Here is an 18,458-nt window from a genome sequence, read left to right on the forward strand (position 1 = left end):
GGCTGGAGAAATGGCTCAGTGGTTAAGAGCACTGGCTGTTCTTCCAGAGGTCCTGAGTTCAATTCCCAGCCCCCACATGGCAGCTCACAACTGTCTGTAACTTCAGTTCCTGGGGAATCTGACACCCTCACATAGACGTACGTGGAAGTGAAGCGCCAAGCACATAAAACACGAATAAAACATGTTAAAAGTAATCTACAGATAGAACTCTTTGACCCACTCAAGGAAGTATTGCAGTTTGTGACATACAGTCTGTCGCTAACCCATCAACTTTTCTCTCTTTGGATCTGAGTCTTCAATGGCTGACTGTGTGGGACTTTGCACTGTAGGATCCCGACTATTTTTTTTAAAGATTTATTTATTTTATGTATATGAGTATACTGTAGCTGAAGAGGGCATCAGATCCCATTACAGATGGCTGTGAGCCACCATGTGGAAGAGCAATCAGTGCTCTTAACCACTGAGCCATCTCTCCAGCCCAGGATCCAGAACTATTGCTCTGCCTTTAGGAAGGGAGCCGGGATGCAGAAGGGGCACTCAGGGTGATTGACACCAGCACTGGTTTCGTTTGCAGCTTTGCAAGCCACACTGTTTGTGCGACATCCTGAAACGGGGAAGTTGCTGGTTAACTTTGATCCTAAGATTTTGGAAGTCGTGCGGGAAACAAAGTGCATGATAAAGATGAAGCTGGATGTTCCGGAACAAGCAAAGAAGTTGCTGAAACTGGAAAGCAAGCTGAAGGCAGACCAGCTGTATCTGCAGGTGAGAGGGACGGGGGCTTCTGATGACTTTTTTTTTTCTTTTCCTGTGTGCATGTTTATATGTGTGTGCATACAAGTGGGTAGACGTTCGTGTTTGTGTGTGTATTATGTCTGTATGCATGTGTTGATGTGCACATGCTTGTGTTCATGTTTCTCTGTGTGTACATGTTTATGTGTGTGTGTATGTATATGTGTACATGTCTTTGTGCATGTGAATGTATGTGTGCATGTCTATGTGCAAGTATGCATGTGTGTGCATGTGCCTGTGTGTGTGTTTGTATGGATGTATTACATGTGAATGTGTGTGAGCATGTTGCATGTGTGCATGCATGTCTTTGTGCATGTGAGTGTATGTGTGTACATGTTTGGGTGTGTGCATGTTTCTGTGTATGTGTATGTATGTTTCTATTTTTTTGCATGTTTCTGTGTATATACATGCTTGTATGTGTGCATGTTTCTGTGCATGTGTGCACATGCATGTGTGTACATGTGAATGTCTAAGCACATGCATATGTGTGTGCATGTTTGTGAGTGTGCATGTGGGTACAAGTGTAGAGGTCACAGATTGACACTGAGTGTCTACTATTGCTTTCTCCTTACTTTTCTTTTTTTAAATATGAGTGCTCTGTCTACATGTACTCCTGCACGACAGAAGAGGGCATCAGATCCCATTACAGACAGTTGTGAGCCACCTGATATGGGACTGGGATTTGAACTCTGGACCTCTGGAGGAAGAGCCAGTGCTCTTAACCACTGAGCCATCTTTCGAACCCCACCTTACTTTTGAACTCAACATTCACTGACTAGAAAGACTGATTGGCCAGTGTGAGCTCTGGGGATTCCCCTGCTTCTGCTCCCCCCACCCTACGGCTACAGATGAACGTGGCCACAGCTTTAAAAATAACCTTATCACCACCACCACCACCACCAGTGTGCATACTGGCAATCTAAACTTAGGTCCTTATGCTTGTGTGGCAGACATTTTCTGTCTAGCTCACTTCTGATTACCTTTGGAGGAGTTTTTATTTATTTATTTATTTATTTATTTATTTTGGTGCAAGAAAAGGTTTCTCAGTAGGTTATTATTTCCTTTTTTAAAAGGTTTATTGAGCTAGGCAGTGGTGGCGCACGCCTTTACTTCCAGCACTTTGGGGGGAGAGGCAGGCGGATCTCTGTGAGTTCAAGGGCAGCCTGGTCTACAGAGTGAGTTCCAGCACAGCCAGGGATACACAGAGGAACCCTGTCTCTACTCCCTCCCCCACAAACAAAAAACCAAAAAAAGAAAAGAAAAGAAAAAAACTGGTGTGTGTGTATGTGTTCATTTGTATGCACATGTGTGAATACACACACACACACACACATACACACACACACACACACACACAGGTACCCAAAGAGCACAGAGGAGGTGTCAGGTCCCTTGAAGCAGGAGTTCCAGGCCTTTGTGACTCACAGTTAGTTGACGCAGTCAGGGTACTGGGATCAGAACACGAATCCTCTTCACAGCATCCAGTCTCTGCGGCCCCCGTTCCCAGCAGGTTTAGAACACCGGCTTGCAAACTTCCTAAAGATGGGAGAAGGAAAGGAGGAAGAAAACGGCAGAGCTCGCTTGGACTTCTGGGTCCTAAATGATGAAGCATCCTGTTTAATAGGTCTTTAATTATAATTTTATAGAGCAAGAAATTAACTTTAATATATTTAATGCTGGGCACTAATAAAATATTAATTATGAGAGAGGGATGGCTATAAAGTAGCACAGATGGGAAGGGGTTCTCCTGCGCTGTGGGGTAAAAAATGAACCATTCTAATTTCAGTTCACTCATGAGTAACCTAAAATTTAAAAAATATGAGTCAGGTGCGGCGGAACACATCTTTAATCCCAGCGTTTGAGACACAGAGGCAGGAGAGTCTCCATGAGTTTGGGGCCAGCCTGGTCTCCATAATGAGTTCCAGGATTCTCAGAGCAATTAGTAAGTTGCTATTTTAAAAACAAAACAACACAACACACACACACAAAACCCAAACCAAACCACCACCACCAACAAAACAACAACAACAAAAAAAGCCAAAAACATAAAAAAAACCCTGAAGTATCATGAAAGAAGGTCAGTTAAGCAGACGGAAGAGGCTGGAGGAACGGCCCAGTTGGTAAGAGTGTAACCTCCTCTTGCGGAGGATCACAGTGGGTGGCTCACAACCACACGCAGCTCCAGCTCCAGGTCATTAGAAGCCCTCTGCTGGTGCCTGTGGGCACTTGTGTGCACATGCACACGCACACCGACACATGCATGCACATAACCGAGCCTAGGTAGGCAAAGGAAGAGCGTGTTAAAACTTAGCACCTGGTTTCAAAGGTGTGTGCAAAAGAGTCGGGAACGTCCTTTGAGGAGCCAGTTAGAACAGCAAACCGAACGAACCCCGGGTGTTGCTTGCTTTCCCCAGGAAGTCTGTGGGCATATATTTTGGAGAGGCGGGAAGATAAATCAATGTGAAGATAATTCTTTCCAGAAGCATTAGTCATAGCAAAAGACCGGAATATAAACCGAAGAATAAAGAACTGATTAAATATGGATTATAAAATGAGTACATAGAAATTAATGGGGCCTCTGATGATTCAGTGGGAAAAGGAATTCTCTTTGCCTGGGCACAAAGAGGATTAGCTTCTTTTCATCCAGAACATAATAAGCCAATATAGGACTCTTCCCGGATCTTTCTGGGAAGATGACGGTGACGTCAATATGTCACGACATTAAAATCTCTTGGTTTAATTAACGTCCACGTCTGGGAGTAGGGACAAGCTGGTTGGTTTGTTCTTTCAGAAGGAAATTTTTTTAAAAAAGGGATATTTCAAACTTTGGTTCTACTTGAAGTTCTAAAAAACCTAAATGTTGGTTATGATGTGTGGCTTTAATAGGACCAGCAAACAGGGGCACGTGTTGGGAATGGCTATCATCAAAATACGGTGTGTGCATCTATGACACCGTTAATGAGTGAGTAAGATTTAAAATATTTAAAAGAGGGCTGGAGAGATGGCCAAGAAGCTGGGAACACTTGCTGTTCCTGCAGAGGACCCTCTGGTTCCCAGTACCCAGTCTTTTTTGTTTGTTTGTTTGTTTTCTTAGCTTAGCTGGCCTCAGACTTGCTTACATCCCTTAAGACACTTTTGGAGAAGTAGGTTAGGTGTTTGTTCCTAGGCCTGGGAACATGAATTTGTTTAACCCTGCCAGCAAGATGGAGAAGATGGCTGGACTCAGCAGACAACTGTTTCCTTACACGTTGCCTGGACTCAGATAACTATTTCCTTACAAAGAAGTTGCTCAGCTCTAGGGAGGTTCCCAGTCCCCCTAGGGCCTGGAACCTTGAATTGAGTTTCTCCCTATGATTAAGTAGAGTCTGAAAATAAACTGGTAGTGCTTAGAATAAATTTCTTTTGCTCGTCCCCAGCACCCGCCTCTGCCTCTCAAGCCCTGGGATTAAAGGCGTGCCTCACTATGCCTGACCATTCTACATGCTCGAATCTTCCCTGTCCTGTTTGAGAAATCTTTTTCTAGTCCAACGCGACAGAGATTTCTGTCTGTTTTCTTCAGAAGACCAGAGTAGTTTATGCTCTTAGCGGAAACAGGATGTAATTGTCGAAGAACCTTCCCACCGCAGGGGCATTGACTGGGGAGACCGTGCATGCGCTTGGCTTTGGGGCTTTGCACCCAACACCATTCATACAGAATCTCCTGGGATTTCATTAGCATCGGGTGACATCGTGAAAGTCATTCTTGCTTGCTGAGTGTCAGGAAAGACTACTCCGTGGGAAATAGAGACCTCTGAAGCTATTAAGGAAAACCCAGGTTGCTTAAAAACCAGCTAATCAACTTCGTCCCACAATTCCCAACACACACACTGCAGTCAGTTACAAACCAGCCCAAACTGGCCTTCATGGCTCATCTCTGAAAGAAAACCAAAAGCCTAGCCGTTCTGGTTGTGTGGAGCAGTTAAATTTATTCAGATTGAGGAAGCAGGGGCTTGTGGGATGACTCAGCTGTTAAGAGCACTTGCTGCAAAACAGCAACAATCTGTAGCCAGTCTCTGGGACGCAGTGCCCTCTTCTGGCCATCTTGGGCACTGCATGCATAAGGTTTGTGGCCGTAAGGCAGGCAAAAAGCCTATGCACATAAAGAAATATAAGAATCAGTTGTGTCTTTGGTGATGAGTGCCTTTCTTTTTGTTTGTTTGCTTTTGCGTGTGCGTTTGCCACTTGTGAACAAGGGTACACAAGGAAACCTTGTGAGCCAGCCAGCTTAGGTACTGGGATGTGAACTCTGGTCCTTACCTTGAGTACCAAGCATACTTAAGTACTGAGCCTTGTGTCCAGCCCCCGAGGTGAGTGTGTTTCAGTAGGTCAAAAGATTAGGAACCGGGACTGCGGGACATGTCTGTAAACCAGGCAGGAGTAGTTCACATCCAGCCCGGGCTACTTGAGACCCTGTCTCAAAACAAAAACAAAACAAACCCCTGAGAATCTTAAGAAGTGACCCGGACATGTTGGAATGTGAAGGGGATGCACCTGTGATTGACAGCTGACCAAAGGGTACAGCCAGCCAGTGTCACGGAAAACAAGCAGCCCCCACGCTGGCAGGCCTTTCCGGTAGGGGGCCGAAATGTGGTCAATGCATCCGCAGGAATCGAAGCTAAGCTGTGCCGTTTTGACTTTGTGCAGGGCCTTCTGCAGTATTACGAAGAATTGTGCCAGGAAGTGCCTTCTGTGTTCGTCAATCTGATGACCCCCAAAATGCAGAAGGTTGGTGGCGCTGAAGGGTTCATATTGATTTCCCGCGATTTAAAATTAGACTCCTGTCGTATAGATGACGGATCTCAGAACACATCTCCTTGCCTTGACCACCTGTTTTTCTCATATCAACTTTCCAGCTCTGGCTTGTTCTCCCTCCCTCCCTCCTTCCCTCCCTCCCTCCCTTCTTCCCTCCCTTCCCCTTCCTCTTCACTTCCTCCCTCCCCACTTCCCTCTCTCCCCCCTCAGAATGATGGGTTTTTGTTACCCGTGAAAAAGACAAGTAAACACGGGCTGTGAGTGCTTTGCAAAAACTGACAGCTGCTTCCACGACAACCAAAGATGATTCAAAAGAAAAGCCACCTCTATTAGCTGTAATGGAGAGGGAATCTAATTAGGCCGGTGCATCACATAATATTTTCAAGCAACGAAAGAGGCTTTTCCGAGCCACGGGGAAAATGGTCACCTTTTCTGCTCTTCCTAGGTGGAGTCCGTCCTGAGACAAGGGCTCACGGTCCTGACCTGGTCCTCACTGATGCTGGAGAGCTTCTTCAAAGAGGTTGAGTCTGTTCTGGATATGTTCAACCAGCTTTTAAAGAAGGTAAAGCCAATAATCTTTTAGAACAGCACACACCAACATGCAAATTATAAGTAGCATTTGAATCATACCCAGAGGCCCTTTGGTTACCAAAGGGTGTGATCTGGGCTGGAAGTGGCTCGGGGGGTGAAGAGGGAGGTCCAGTCTGCAGAGGACCTGCATTTGGTTTTCAGGACCCGTGTCTGGCTGCTCACAACTGCCCATAGCTCCAGCTTCCATGGGGTCCTGATCTCCGTGGGGTCCTGAATTTGCACGCTTATGCCCGAACTGAAACACACAACATGTGGCTAAGAAAAATGAATAAATCCTAAAAGGGGTATGGTGTTTAACTAAAAGAGCATCCATTAAATACATAAAAAATATGTTACTGATTTGGGTCCTTTCCCTCTGGGTTGTCCTGTGTTTATCCCCAATTTTACCTTGCCCTCAGTGCTAAGGTGGTTTAAGCTAGGATGAGTGGATGCTGAAGAGGTGGCTCAGCAGGTAAAGGGTTTCCTAGGCAACCATGAGATTCCCCTGTGCCCACATAAAAAGTCCAGCCATGTGGGGGCCACCGGCAACTCCAGACTTGGGAGGCAGAGGACAAGCTGCCTCAGGACAAGCTGGCAGACTAGACTTACCAATTTGGCAAGCTCTTGGTTTAGAGAGAGATCTCCTGCCTCAGTCATCAAAGTGGAGAGTGAATGAGTAAGACACACAAACACACACACACACACACACACACACACACACGGACACACAAACAGAGACATACAGACACATATGCACATACACACACAGAGTCATTTATACATACAGATACACAGATAGATACAGACACAGAAACATGCACAGACACATATGCCTATAGACACACACAGATGTATATGCAGACATACACAAACATACAGACACACAGGCACATGCACACATAGAGACATGTATACATACATAATGATAGACAAAAACACAGATACACACATAGATACAGACACAGAGACACATACATACATACAGACACACACATAAATGTACACATACACAGACATACAGACAGACAGACACACACACATATATATATATACACATACATAGACAGACACAGACATATGCACACACAGACAGACACACTGACAGACAGATAGACAGGCAGGCACACATACAGAGACGCAATGCACACAGACAGACACACAGACACAGAAACAGGCAGATACATAGACAGTAAACATACAGGCAGGCAGACACAGTTATACACACACACACATGCATGCATACACAGACAGACAGACACACATACACACACGCACACACACACACAGAAAATAGGCTGACTGTAGAACGCTGAGGATGGCCGTGTACCCTGACCCTGCCTAAACGTGTCATGTCACAGACAGACTCAGAGGCTTTGGAGCCTGTGAAACCTGGCCAGGGTCCCCTGCTGTTCCCAAGCTGTGTGTTCTCTCCTAGTTCATTTCCTGCTCTGAGCCTTGGTGTCTTTAGCCATAAAACTGGGGCGTGAACAGCTTTTTTTTTTGTGCAAGAGGAGGATCAAAGGCAGTCATGCCCACGAGTAACGCTCCGGCCCACGCCGCTGTAGAACCATGCCGTGGTTTCTTTGCACACGCCTTCCTGAGCAGACTGCCAAATGCAGCTTGACCGGGATGCAGGTTTCTAGATTCGGTTCTGTAGACGGACTTATTAATTCCAGTTAAATTATTAAAAACTCTAGCGTTAAAGGGAGAGAAGCTATTTCTTACTTTTTATGTGTCTTTGTCTCGTGGGCAGGTCAACGACCTGTGCGAAATGCATATCGACACGGTTCTGAAGGAGATTGCCAAGACTCTGCTGATCTCCTTGTCGGACAGCGGCGCCACCAAAGTAGAAGACATGCTGACCCTCAACGAGGTGCGCTGACCTAACGTGTGAATAAGCAATTGAAAAGTGGACACCTGGGCCTTTTATTTTATTTTTGAACTAGCTTTTGTGGGAAATCGCCTAAACATCAAAGACTTGTTGGCCCCATTAGCTCCAGTGGAGAGAGAGCCACACCTAGGTGTGATTTACCTGTTCTGGAGTGCTGAGTCAGTGTCTCTGTCACTGAAGGGTCCTTTCCTTCAGTGTATCCTCCAAGGAATATGCCACCCTCCTTGCTTCCCTTCTTTCTTCCCTTCCTTCCTTCTTTCCCCTCCTTCCTTCTTCTTTCCTCCTTTCCTCCCTCCCTCCCTTCCTTCCTTCCCTTCTTTCCTTTCTTCTTAACCTTTGTTCCTTCCCTTCCTTTCTTTCTTCCTTCCTTCCTTTCTCCTTTCCTCCCTCCCTTCCTTCCTTTCTTCCTTCTTAACCTTTGTTCCTTCTTTCCCTTCCCTCCCCTCCCCTTCCCCTCCCTTTCCCTTCCCTCCCCTCTCCTCCCCCCTTTCTTTCCCTCCCCTCCCCTCTCCTCCCTCCCCTCCCCTCCCCTCTCCTCCCTCCCCTCCCCTCTCCTCCCCCTCCCTTTCCCTCCCCCTCCCCTTGCCCTCCCCCTTCCCTCCCCTCCCCTCCCCTCCCCCTCCCCCTCCCCTCCTTTCCCCTCCCTTTCCCTCCCTCTTTCAATAAGGTCTTGCTGTGTAGCCCTGGCTGGCCTGGACCTCCCTGTTTAGACCACGTTGGCCTTGAACTCACAGAGATCCTCCTGCTTCTCCCTCCCAACTGCTTGGGACTAAGGGCCTGGGTCACCACGCCCAATTGGCATTTTTCTTTCCGTGTGGGTTCAGATGTTCTGCAGTCACTGAGACTCATACCCCTCACGGTGCTCCAGGTTCTAAGTTTGTTAAGTCTTAATGCCAAGCCAGATTTTGTCAGACTTTTCTTGAATCACCTCTTCTTCTTAACCTCAGTGCCTGTTTCTTAGGTCAGGCCTTTAAGCTCAGTTTAACACTATGGTCTGCCTCTTTCCCTGCTTCTGTAGCTGGCCCATCTGCTGTCACATCTGTATGCAGTGGCGGTAGCATCCTGTCATCCACAGCGTTCGATCCCACTGACCATTTTTGTCTGCGTTCTTTTCTTTTTTTTGCTGATTTGTGTTTACACACACTTATAAAAGTTGCACAGATCTTTTTTTTTAATTAAAAACTTTTTTAATATGTATAAGTGTTTTGTTTACATGCATGTCTGAGAACAACATGCTTTCCTGGTTTCTGAGGAGGCCAGAGAGGGTGTTGGGTCACCTGGGATTGGAGTTACAGATGGTTCTGTGCTGCCACATGGGTGCTGGGAATGAAACCTGGGTCCTCCGCAAGAGCAGCCGGTGCTTTTAACCACTGTACCATCTCTCCAGCCCTCAAGACCGCAGATCTTTGGTTTAATATTCAGTGAATATCTACACACGCCACACCTTGTCTTTCTTCTTCTCCCCCGGGAATTCTCACTCACCATACATTCACCATCATGGTTTAGCGCAGGGCATCATCTTTATAGTTACACAGACGTGACTCACCTGGTTCTTTTCATCTTGTGACACTATAGCATTCTGTCGCACACACTTGCTGCAACTTGTCCAGGCTGTCGGGGACATTTGGATAGCATATAGCATGTGGTTGTAGATCGGACATTATTATTTTATGTGTGCGCGGAGAGGAGATGGGGGTCGTCCACTGTAAATATATTTGGCTGCGGTAGTGTTAGTGGAAAATTCAGGGTGCCCCTTCTTGGTTGCCAGATGATACTGGGGAGATTGGGATCCCCTTCTGTGAGTTTTTAGTCATGTAAAACAAACAAACAAACAAACAAATAAATAAAATTGGCTAAGATTCATAGCCTCTATGCCTCAAGATCAGGATTAAAGGTGGGCCTCCCAATTCTCCATGGCTCATTCCAGATATAGTCAGGTTGACAACCAGAAATAGCCACTACTATCCACCCCTTGTCAACTTGACACAAATAACATCTCATGTCCATGTGAAATAATGACAAGGTCACGAATACGCCTAACATGATACACCCTAACTGTGGGTCTCTGACTCTTTTGCCCGCTCCCGGGACTTGTGTTTTCCGGAGGAAGGAGCGGATCTGGAGGAGAGGGGAGGCAGCAGTGGCCTTTGGGAGGAACGAAGGGAGGGGAAACTGTGGTCAGCCTGTATTGTGTGAGAGAAGAATCTATTTTAAATTAAGCCCAGAGCAAGTGCACTGTAAACCTCTGCTGCCTCCCAGGGGAAGAGAGAGGAAATAAAAGCCATGGTGGTAAACTGAGTGTGGAGCTCAGCCCCCCCCCCCCCCCACAGCAGACAGGAAGCCACAGGACAGGGAGGCGATTTTAGAGACAGAACAAGAAAGCTCCATGGACCAGAGAAAATGCCCCAAACAGAGGCAGTCTTGCCGGAACTACCCGCTGTTTATGGTTGATCCAAAACTCGATTCAATTCAAGATGAGGAGAATTTAGGTCTTTCATTAGTCGTGGGCCCATACCGTTAGGCCAGATCCCACAGAATTTCATGAACGGGTCCCAGATGTTAGACACTGAGCTCTTCACACTGTTGGAATTTGGTTTTGCTTTGGTCCAATTGGTACCGTTTCCTGGTTCCAACATTGTGTTATAAGAGAGTTTGTAAGTTGGATTTTACAGGAGCCCACAGTTTAAAGAGACTTTGGGATTTTAAAGTGAATGTGGACTTTTTACAGAGGATGGGGGACTTTTAAAAGTTGCTCTCACAGTATTTTTGTGGAGATACTGTGGCATCTTGGGAACAAACAAGACAAGAAAGGTTGCCGTTTAGTCCAGATGCGCTTGGGCGTCAAGTGGACAGGGGGTGAATTGCACATAAGTATATTTTGGAAGAGGGGGTGCTAATTGAGGAATTGCCTCCATCAGATGGTCCTATGTGTTCATCTGTGAGGGCATTCTCTGATTGATAACTGATGTGGGAGGGCCCAGCTCACCGTAGTGATAGGTACTGCACATGAGCATACGGTCATGCCTTGAATAAGTAAGCAAGCTGCACAGGTTATGGAAGCCGAGCCTGTGTTCGCTCCTCCATGGTCTTAGCTTCTAGCTCTAGGTTCCTGCCTCAAGTTTCTGCCCCGACTTCCCTCAGTGATGGATTGTGATGGGAAACAGAGGCCAAATACCCACACCCAAGCTGGGTTTGCTCAGTGTTTTAATCAAGGCAAGGCGACATCATCTCTCTGTGTCTCTTCTTGCACTACTGGAGGTAGAACCTAGGACCACGTTAGCCAAGTGCCCTAGACCACCAAACCACACATCCAGCCCCACCAAGTTCCTTTCAAGAAGAGTTAATCATGGCCGTAGAAATTAAAGCCATAATAATCTCACGGTGTGTTCAAGGTGTCTGGAGGTTAACGGTGATTTATTTGTGTAATAGACATACACCAAAGAGTGGGCTGATATCCTAAACCACAAGAGCAGGCACGTGGAAGAAGCCGTGAAAGAGCTGATTTTGATATTTGAGCAAATCTACGAAGTTAAATACACAGGAAAAGCAGCCAAACTGATGCCAGGTAATTCCACCAGGAAACGTGTGAGTCCCAAGAGCTGTGGATAGATGGCCTGGCCCCCATCCCTCCCTCCCCGAAGGTACTTCCTGCTTCACAGAGGGGAAACAGGTATCCAGGATAATCCACACTGTTAGCACAGTTTAGACCCTGTGAGCTCCTGGTGGCAGTTAGGGAAGAGTGGGGTCCTTGAATCCTAGGTTTCAGGTGCCAGCCATCAGCTAACTCTACAACCCAGCCTTCCTTTAGAAAGCTTTCTCAGTCCAGTGTGTGTGTGTGTGTGCGTGTGTGTGTATGTGTATATGTGTGCATATATGTTCGGGTGTATGTGTGCATGCATGTGTGTATGTATGTGTATGTATGTGTGCATTTGTATGTATTTATGTGTGTGCATTTGTGTGTGTGTATGTATGCACACGTGTGTGCATATTCTAATATCACTTCGGTCATTTGACTTATTTTGCTTTTTTTTTTAAAATAAACAATTCTATAATTCCCACAGCCCTGAAGATTTTAATTTGGGCAGGGTCATATTTTAAGACATTCCCCCCACATACCTTAACCCTTCCTGCAGAATGAGCTGAGTGTTCCCACTTAGGAATGCTTCAGGGTTCAGGGCAGTGGAAGCCAAGACCACACTGTGCTGTGCCTCTCCACCCTTGATTAAAATGCTATAAAGAGCCCGAGTCTCTCTGTTTTCAAGGATTTCTGTATTTTTATTTATGCATATGTGTCTTTGTGACTGTAACCCACTTATGTGAGGGTGTCAGGTCCCCTGGAGCTGGGGTTACAGGCAGTTGTGAACCACTTGCCCTGAGCTCAGGTCCTCTGGAGGGGCAGCAGACTCTCCTAAGAGCCCCGCCACCTTTCAGCCCTGAGCTTTCTGTCTTAAACTTGTGACTCTGTCTTTGCTGAGTCTGTCTGGCTAGGGAGAGAAGAAATGTCCCCATTTTACTGTCTATTTACAGAGACTGAAATAATTTTGAATTTTTTTGTGTTTCCTGTTCTCTAATTTTTTTTTAAACAATGTCTCAATTAGCTGAAAGAACCCAGAGCCCCAATAATTCCAATAAATACATGAGTTCATAAACCCAAGTCACAAACTGCCAAACTGGACTTCTTCATGAGGGTCATGCGACTTTAAAATCTCTCCTGGGGAGTTTTTCACTTTTTTTTTCTTCCTTCCTTCCTTCCTTCCTTCCTTCCTTCCTTTCTTTCTTTTTTTTTTAGATTGATGTTTAAAAACATGGCTGCTTTAGGTTTGCTAGCCTTGCCCAGCAATTGGGCATATTTGCAGTGGAAGGTTTGTGTAGTTAAAAAACATCCTTTTAAAATTTTGAGTTCTGTACAAGAACTGAGTGAGAGGAGGCCTGCAGTGGGTTGTTTTACCCCAAAGAGGATGTTCTTCCCAGAATGCTCTGCTCAGGGTTCCAGTACAGGCTGCTTCTTCCGAGTCAGGCCTCTCACTAGACCAGGGGTCGTGGTGTCAATGTAATGCTAAAGGACTCTCTCTCTCTGCCTAGCAGAGGTCAGAGGTCAACTGAAGAGGTCAGAGGCCAGCTATGTTAACTAAGTACAAGGCACCCGAGAGGAGCTGGCAACCCTTTCCAAGTTCAGTAAGATGGGGAACATTGCAGTCAAACAGAGACCCCATCTTTTGGTTGACACACAGTGTGGGTGGTCCCTACATCCGTGGTAGCACAGGCTTGTGTGTCTAAGAGTGCAGGACTGTACCTCACGTCCTTCAAAGTCACTCACTGGCACCTTGAGCATTCTAAACTAGGCTGGCATTTTGTGGCTTTGACACTTCTGACATGAGCAAGCTGGGTGGACTCTGAATTCTAAGTTCAAAGATGGACTTCGCTCCTGGACTGCATTTCTAGTTGAATTGTGTGCCTTTTGGGTTGGCTAATTGATAACTGGATTCCTAACAGAAGGAATATAAAAGAAACCCTAAATACAAAACCATTTTTTTTAATAAAAACTTTTTTTGCTTTTTTTTAAAGTTAATTTTTAAAAGCGCTTCTTGGGCCCAGCGGTAGAGCACTCACTCACTAGGCAGAGGCAGGTGGATCTCTGGGAGTTTGAGGCTAGCCTGGTCTACAAGAGCAAATTTCAGGACAACCAGGGCTACACAGAGAAACGAAGCCGGGAGGTGGCAGGGAGCAGATGTCTTGGGCTGGAGCGATGGCTCAGCAGTTAAAAGCACTGGCTGCTCTTACAGAGAATTCTGGTCCCAGGACACACATGGCAGCTCAGAATGAAATCCACCTCCAGGGTTTCAAAGCCCCCCTCTGCCCTCCGCATATTTGGGCACACACATTCCCATAGGCAAAACTTACCCATACACATAACCAAACCAAACCACCACCACCACCACCAAAAACCAATGAAGCGCTTCCGAATAAGGTTTGATCACGTGGGATAAGCTGTAACCCTGAAGTTCCAAGTGTCGCGCTTTGGTTTTGGCCTCAGAGCACAGGAAGCATGTCGTTTTTGGAAGTGAGGCAGAAGAACGTGAAAGCCTTGACTATGACCCGGAGTCGACGACGACGACGAGGGAGGTAGACACGAACGATAAAGAAGATGAATTTAAAAAGGTACCGATCGCGGGGTCAACTCATGAGGTTTTGCGAATGGGCGATTCTGCGGGCAGGTCCGCAACCGGCCAGGGTCGGACAAAAAGTGGGGTTCAGAAAACGTGATGTGCAGTTTTTTTTTTGTTTTTTTCCTGCTGTGGGTTCAGGCAGGTCTAGCATCCTTCAGGTCTTTTTTGCCGCCCTCATTTTGATATGAATCGGTCCGTGGCACGTTGTATAATATTCTGAGGGCCTGCGTTTTATTTAGAATATACTTGGTATTCATATGCGCGCATGCGTTTGCGTACGCAAGACTTAGCACTCCTTGATTGAGGGGTGCGGTCACCGCACCAGCCTCTGGGCTGCGGCCAGAAAATGGCGTCAAGCAGATTCTGATTGGATCTGCCATTGAACTGGATAATCAAGCCATCAGCCAGGACCACCGCGAAAAGCTTGGCATTCCCGTTAGTTCTGGTAATTTTTCTGCCCCCAGTTTACCAGAGGTAAAGGGGTCAGTGTTCCTCAGTACCGAGAGGCGGAGCCTTGCCCCGTGAGTGACTCACGGTAGATGTTCTGGAGGCTCCAGGGGTTCAAGGACTGAGCTAGCGTGCAGAAGGGACCTGGGTTTGATTCGGATCATGACCAACGGAACAACGATGATAACAGAAAACAAAGCCTGGATCCACCCTACCTACGTGCTGAGGAGAAAGACGCATGTGTCCCCTCTGCCCAAGCCCTTCACTGGGCATCAAGAAACCTCACACTCAAGTTTTGGTATGCCTTATTGATTGAACAAGCATGGATTAACCACTTGGGGTTGCGAGGCGTTTTTTTTTTTTTTTTTTTTTTTTGCAAACGCTCCTCATACACTCACTGTTAACAGATACTTGTTACATATTTGTCTAAAACAAAACCAGTCAAGAAATGCAGGGTTGAATTCATTTCCCCAGCATCATTGAAAATGCACACTTTATTCTTTCTTACTGTTCGCATGCTGTTTTAAGACATTGAGCCGTTGCTTTGGGGATATTAGGGAGTTCACGTCTGGTGTTAAATGTAACACGGTTTTTTTATTATAGGAATGCAAGGAGGTCTACGCTTTCTTCTCACATCAATTACTAGACAGTCTACAGAAGGCGACACGCTTATCTTTGGACACAATGAAAAGGAGAATATTTGTTGGAAGGCAAGTTGAAAATGTGTTAAATATATCGGGCAAACTGCCTGTAATCATGTAATTCAGTAGTATCTCTATTTTACTATTTATCTGTTTATTTATTTATGAGACAGAGTCTGTAGCTATACTAGTATTTTCTAAAGGAACAGAACTGATGATATATTATATATAATATATAATAAACACGTGTATTTATTATATATAAAAAGATATAAGTTATTTACTATATGTGGTGTGTGTTATATAATATATTCAAACATGTTATATATAACATATAATAAATAACATATATAATATATATGTTAGGATAAGGCAGCAAAAAGGTACTCTTCCAGGGTGGGGGCCAAGGTGTGCTGCTGAGAGCTCATGTCATGTAACAGATCTAAGGTATGAGGTTTATTGGGGGAGGGGAGAGAGAGCAAAAGACCATCTCAGAGAAGGAACGTGAGAGAAAGCCAGATAGACAGTGACACAAAGAGAATGAACGAGAGAGAGAGAGAGAGAGAGAGAGAGAGAGAGATGGAGGAGGAGATCTAGGGTGGCCAGGACCTATTAAAGGAGGTATGGCTGCTAAGCAACCTCATAGCAACAGTAAACATACTCTGCACCTGGTGACTGGTGATGTTGTAAGCTGAGTAGCTGAAAGGCATGCTGGTAGTTGATGCCTGATTCACAAGTATATAGGTATACATATACATACACATACACACATACATATACACACAATGTTAAAAGGGGTTCATTAGATTGGCTTCTAACCTGCCATCCTGGTAGTCCAATAATGGCCATCTCAGAGAACCCAGTAGTTGCTCCGTCCTCGAGGCTGGATGTCTCTGCAGTCCCCACCTGATGCTGAGGGCCTGGAGGATCCCTGGAGGGCTGCTGGCCTTGGTTATGTGCTGGATTCCTGAGGAAGCTGCTGTTGTTAATGTCGGGTGAATGGAGGCCGTCGCCGCTGCATCAGAGTAGGTGGACTTGCCTGTAGGAGTGAGAGCAAGCAGGCATAAGGCTGAGTTCCCTTCCTCCATGCCCTTGTATGTGGGTGGCCACCTGAAGGTGCTACCCAGACTTAAGGTGGACCTTCCTGCTTCAGATAATCCAGTCGAGCCAAGCCTCTCACACGAGTGTCCATCTTGCTTGTGGTTCAGCTGATTTCAGATGTAGTCAAGCCGACAACCAAGCTTAGCCGGCACCATAGTGTCTTAGTGAGGGTTTTACTGCTGTGAGCAGACACCATGACCGAGGCAACTCTCATAAGGACAACATTTAACCAGTGGGGGAGTGGGGGGGGGCTGGCTCACAGGTTCAGAGGTTCAGTTCATTATCATCAAGTTGTGAGCATGGCAGCGTCTGGGCATCTTCATTCAAAAGCAGACAGGCTGGCTCCCACATGGCTGGGAGGAGGGTCTTAGTGTCCACCCCTACAGTGACACACCTCCTCCAACAAGGCCACACCCACCCCAACAAGACCACAGCTCCTAACAGTGCCACTCCCTGGGCCAAGCATGGCTTCTTTCAGCTCTGCTTCCCAAGTGCTGAAATCACAGGCGTGTAAACCCTGTGCTTTGCGCACACCAGGAGAACACGCCACTGGGTGTTCCTAGGTCTGGCGTTCAAGGGGACACGGGTAAATTGTTGCTGGGGGGAAGTTTATTAGGAGAGTTATTAACGTATTAACTCCATGGGCAGACAGATAACATCATGGAGAAGCTCTGAACAGTTTAGACTCTAGCACCAGAGACTGTAGGGTAGGGGCTCTGAGACATACATCATGGAAGGCTTCAGGGGAGGGGTAGTGGAGGGGTGTGGGCCGGTGGGGGTAGATGGATGTTTCTTCTTTTAGCCCTGTGAGGATGGGGAGGGTTTGCAGCCCAAGCCTGGAGCCAAGTAGGAGGTAGGGGAGGGAGTGGGAAGCAGGAGGTGCGGCAACCCTCTTGACTCCATGACCCTTTGGTTCCCCCCCCACCCCCAAACAGGTTGATGAATGATGGGGGTGGTTATCTGAGGCCTCTTTTGTCTGAGTGGCTGACTTGCATTTGGGGAGCTTTTTCTAGATCTCAGATTGAGCCCTTTGTGTCTTAGTGCCCCCCCCACCTCAATTTTATTGGATCTCACTGGGAGACTGGGTTGGAGAGGGGAGGAGGAGGGGGGAAGGGGAGGGGGGAAGGGGAAGAGGGAGAGGGGAAGGGAGGAAGGAGGGAGGGAGGAGGGGGGAAGGGAGGGAGGGGAAGGAAGATGGAGAGGGAGAGAATGGGAAGTCTGCCCTTTTCAATTCCTCCCCCCCACCAGTCTTGGAGAGCGATGGGTGTGGAGGCAGAGGTCTTTCTCTGTGTGTGCCCATGCACCCGTGTCTGTACGTGAGTGACACTGTTTGAACAGCAGTTTCTGGAAGGCTTTTGACTGGGATCTCCTGTCTGTGGGAAAGAAGGCAATAACAAATTCAAGAGATCAGAGGAAATGAAGCAGTTGTTAATAATCATGTTCTGCAGAAAGGAGCGCCTGCCTAGAAAGGCAGAAACGGGCTGGCATACTGATTTGGCCCGAGACAGTGTTTGTCTGTCTGTTTCCTTCTTTCTCTTTTTACTTTAATTTTCATGTTCACTTATTTTTTTTTACATAGAACTCCCTGACCCCCCCAGTCACCCTCTCCCAACATCCTTCCTCCATGACCTCCCCTCCTTCTCCTCTGTGTGGGTGGAGCATCACCTAGGTATCCCCCAACCCTGGCACTTCAAGTCTCTGCAAGGCTACGTGCTTCCCAGTGTGAAAAGGTCTCATTTTAATCCCAGTCATATAAAAATAAACATAACATAAAGTGTGTTTTGTTTTTCTATTGTTGCAAGCCTGAGAACAAAGTCTAGAGCAGTTGTTTTCAACCTGTGATTCGGAACCCATTGGGAGTCACTCATCAGACATCATGTGTATCAGATATTTACATCACAATTCATAACTGTAACAAATTTGCAGCTATGAAGTAGAGATGAAATAACCATATGCGTGGGGGTCACCACAAAAAAAAAAGGGTCATAGCATTAGGAAGGTTGAGTACTACTAATCTGGGAGATCTTAATTAGGTTCCTTTTCTTTGCTAAGTAAAGAATT

At 46.5% G+C, this 18,458-nt stretch overlaps 1 protein-coding gene across 2 annotated transcripts in view; it reads left to right on the top strand.

Annotated features, from left to right (window-relative positions):
• The window catches only part of DNAH8 (dynein axonemal heavy chain 8), a gene marked incomplete at its 3' end in the record, with an annotated part of 214,111 nt that overhangs the window by 30,458 nt on the left and 165,195 nt on the right, over positions 1–18,458 (top strand). The window contains exons 14-20 of one of the 2 annotated variants that reach the window (XM_080938138.1): positions 575–762; positions 5,473–5,553; positions 6,026–6,142; positions 7,904–8,023; positions 11,471–11,606; positions 14,076–14,200; positions 15,259–15,365. In XM_080938138.1, coding sequence (XP_080794264.1) covers positions 575–762; positions 5,473–5,553; positions 6,026–6,142; positions 7,904–8,023; positions 11,471–11,606; positions 14,076–14,200; positions 15,259–15,365 — 874 coding nt within the window. The remainder of the gene's footprint in view (positions 1–574; positions 763–5,472; positions 5,554–6,025; positions 6,143–7,903; positions 8,024–11,470; positions 11,607–14,075; positions 14,201–15,258; positions 15,366–18,458) is intronic. The other variant, XM_080938139.1, reaches the window with a different exon arrangement.

The sequence above is a fragment of the Micromys minutus genome, assembly GCF_963924665.1.
Source record: "Micromys minutus genome assembly, chromosome: 25".
NCBI lineage: Eukaryota > Metazoa > Chordata > Mammalia > Rodentia > Muridae > Micromys > Micromys minutus.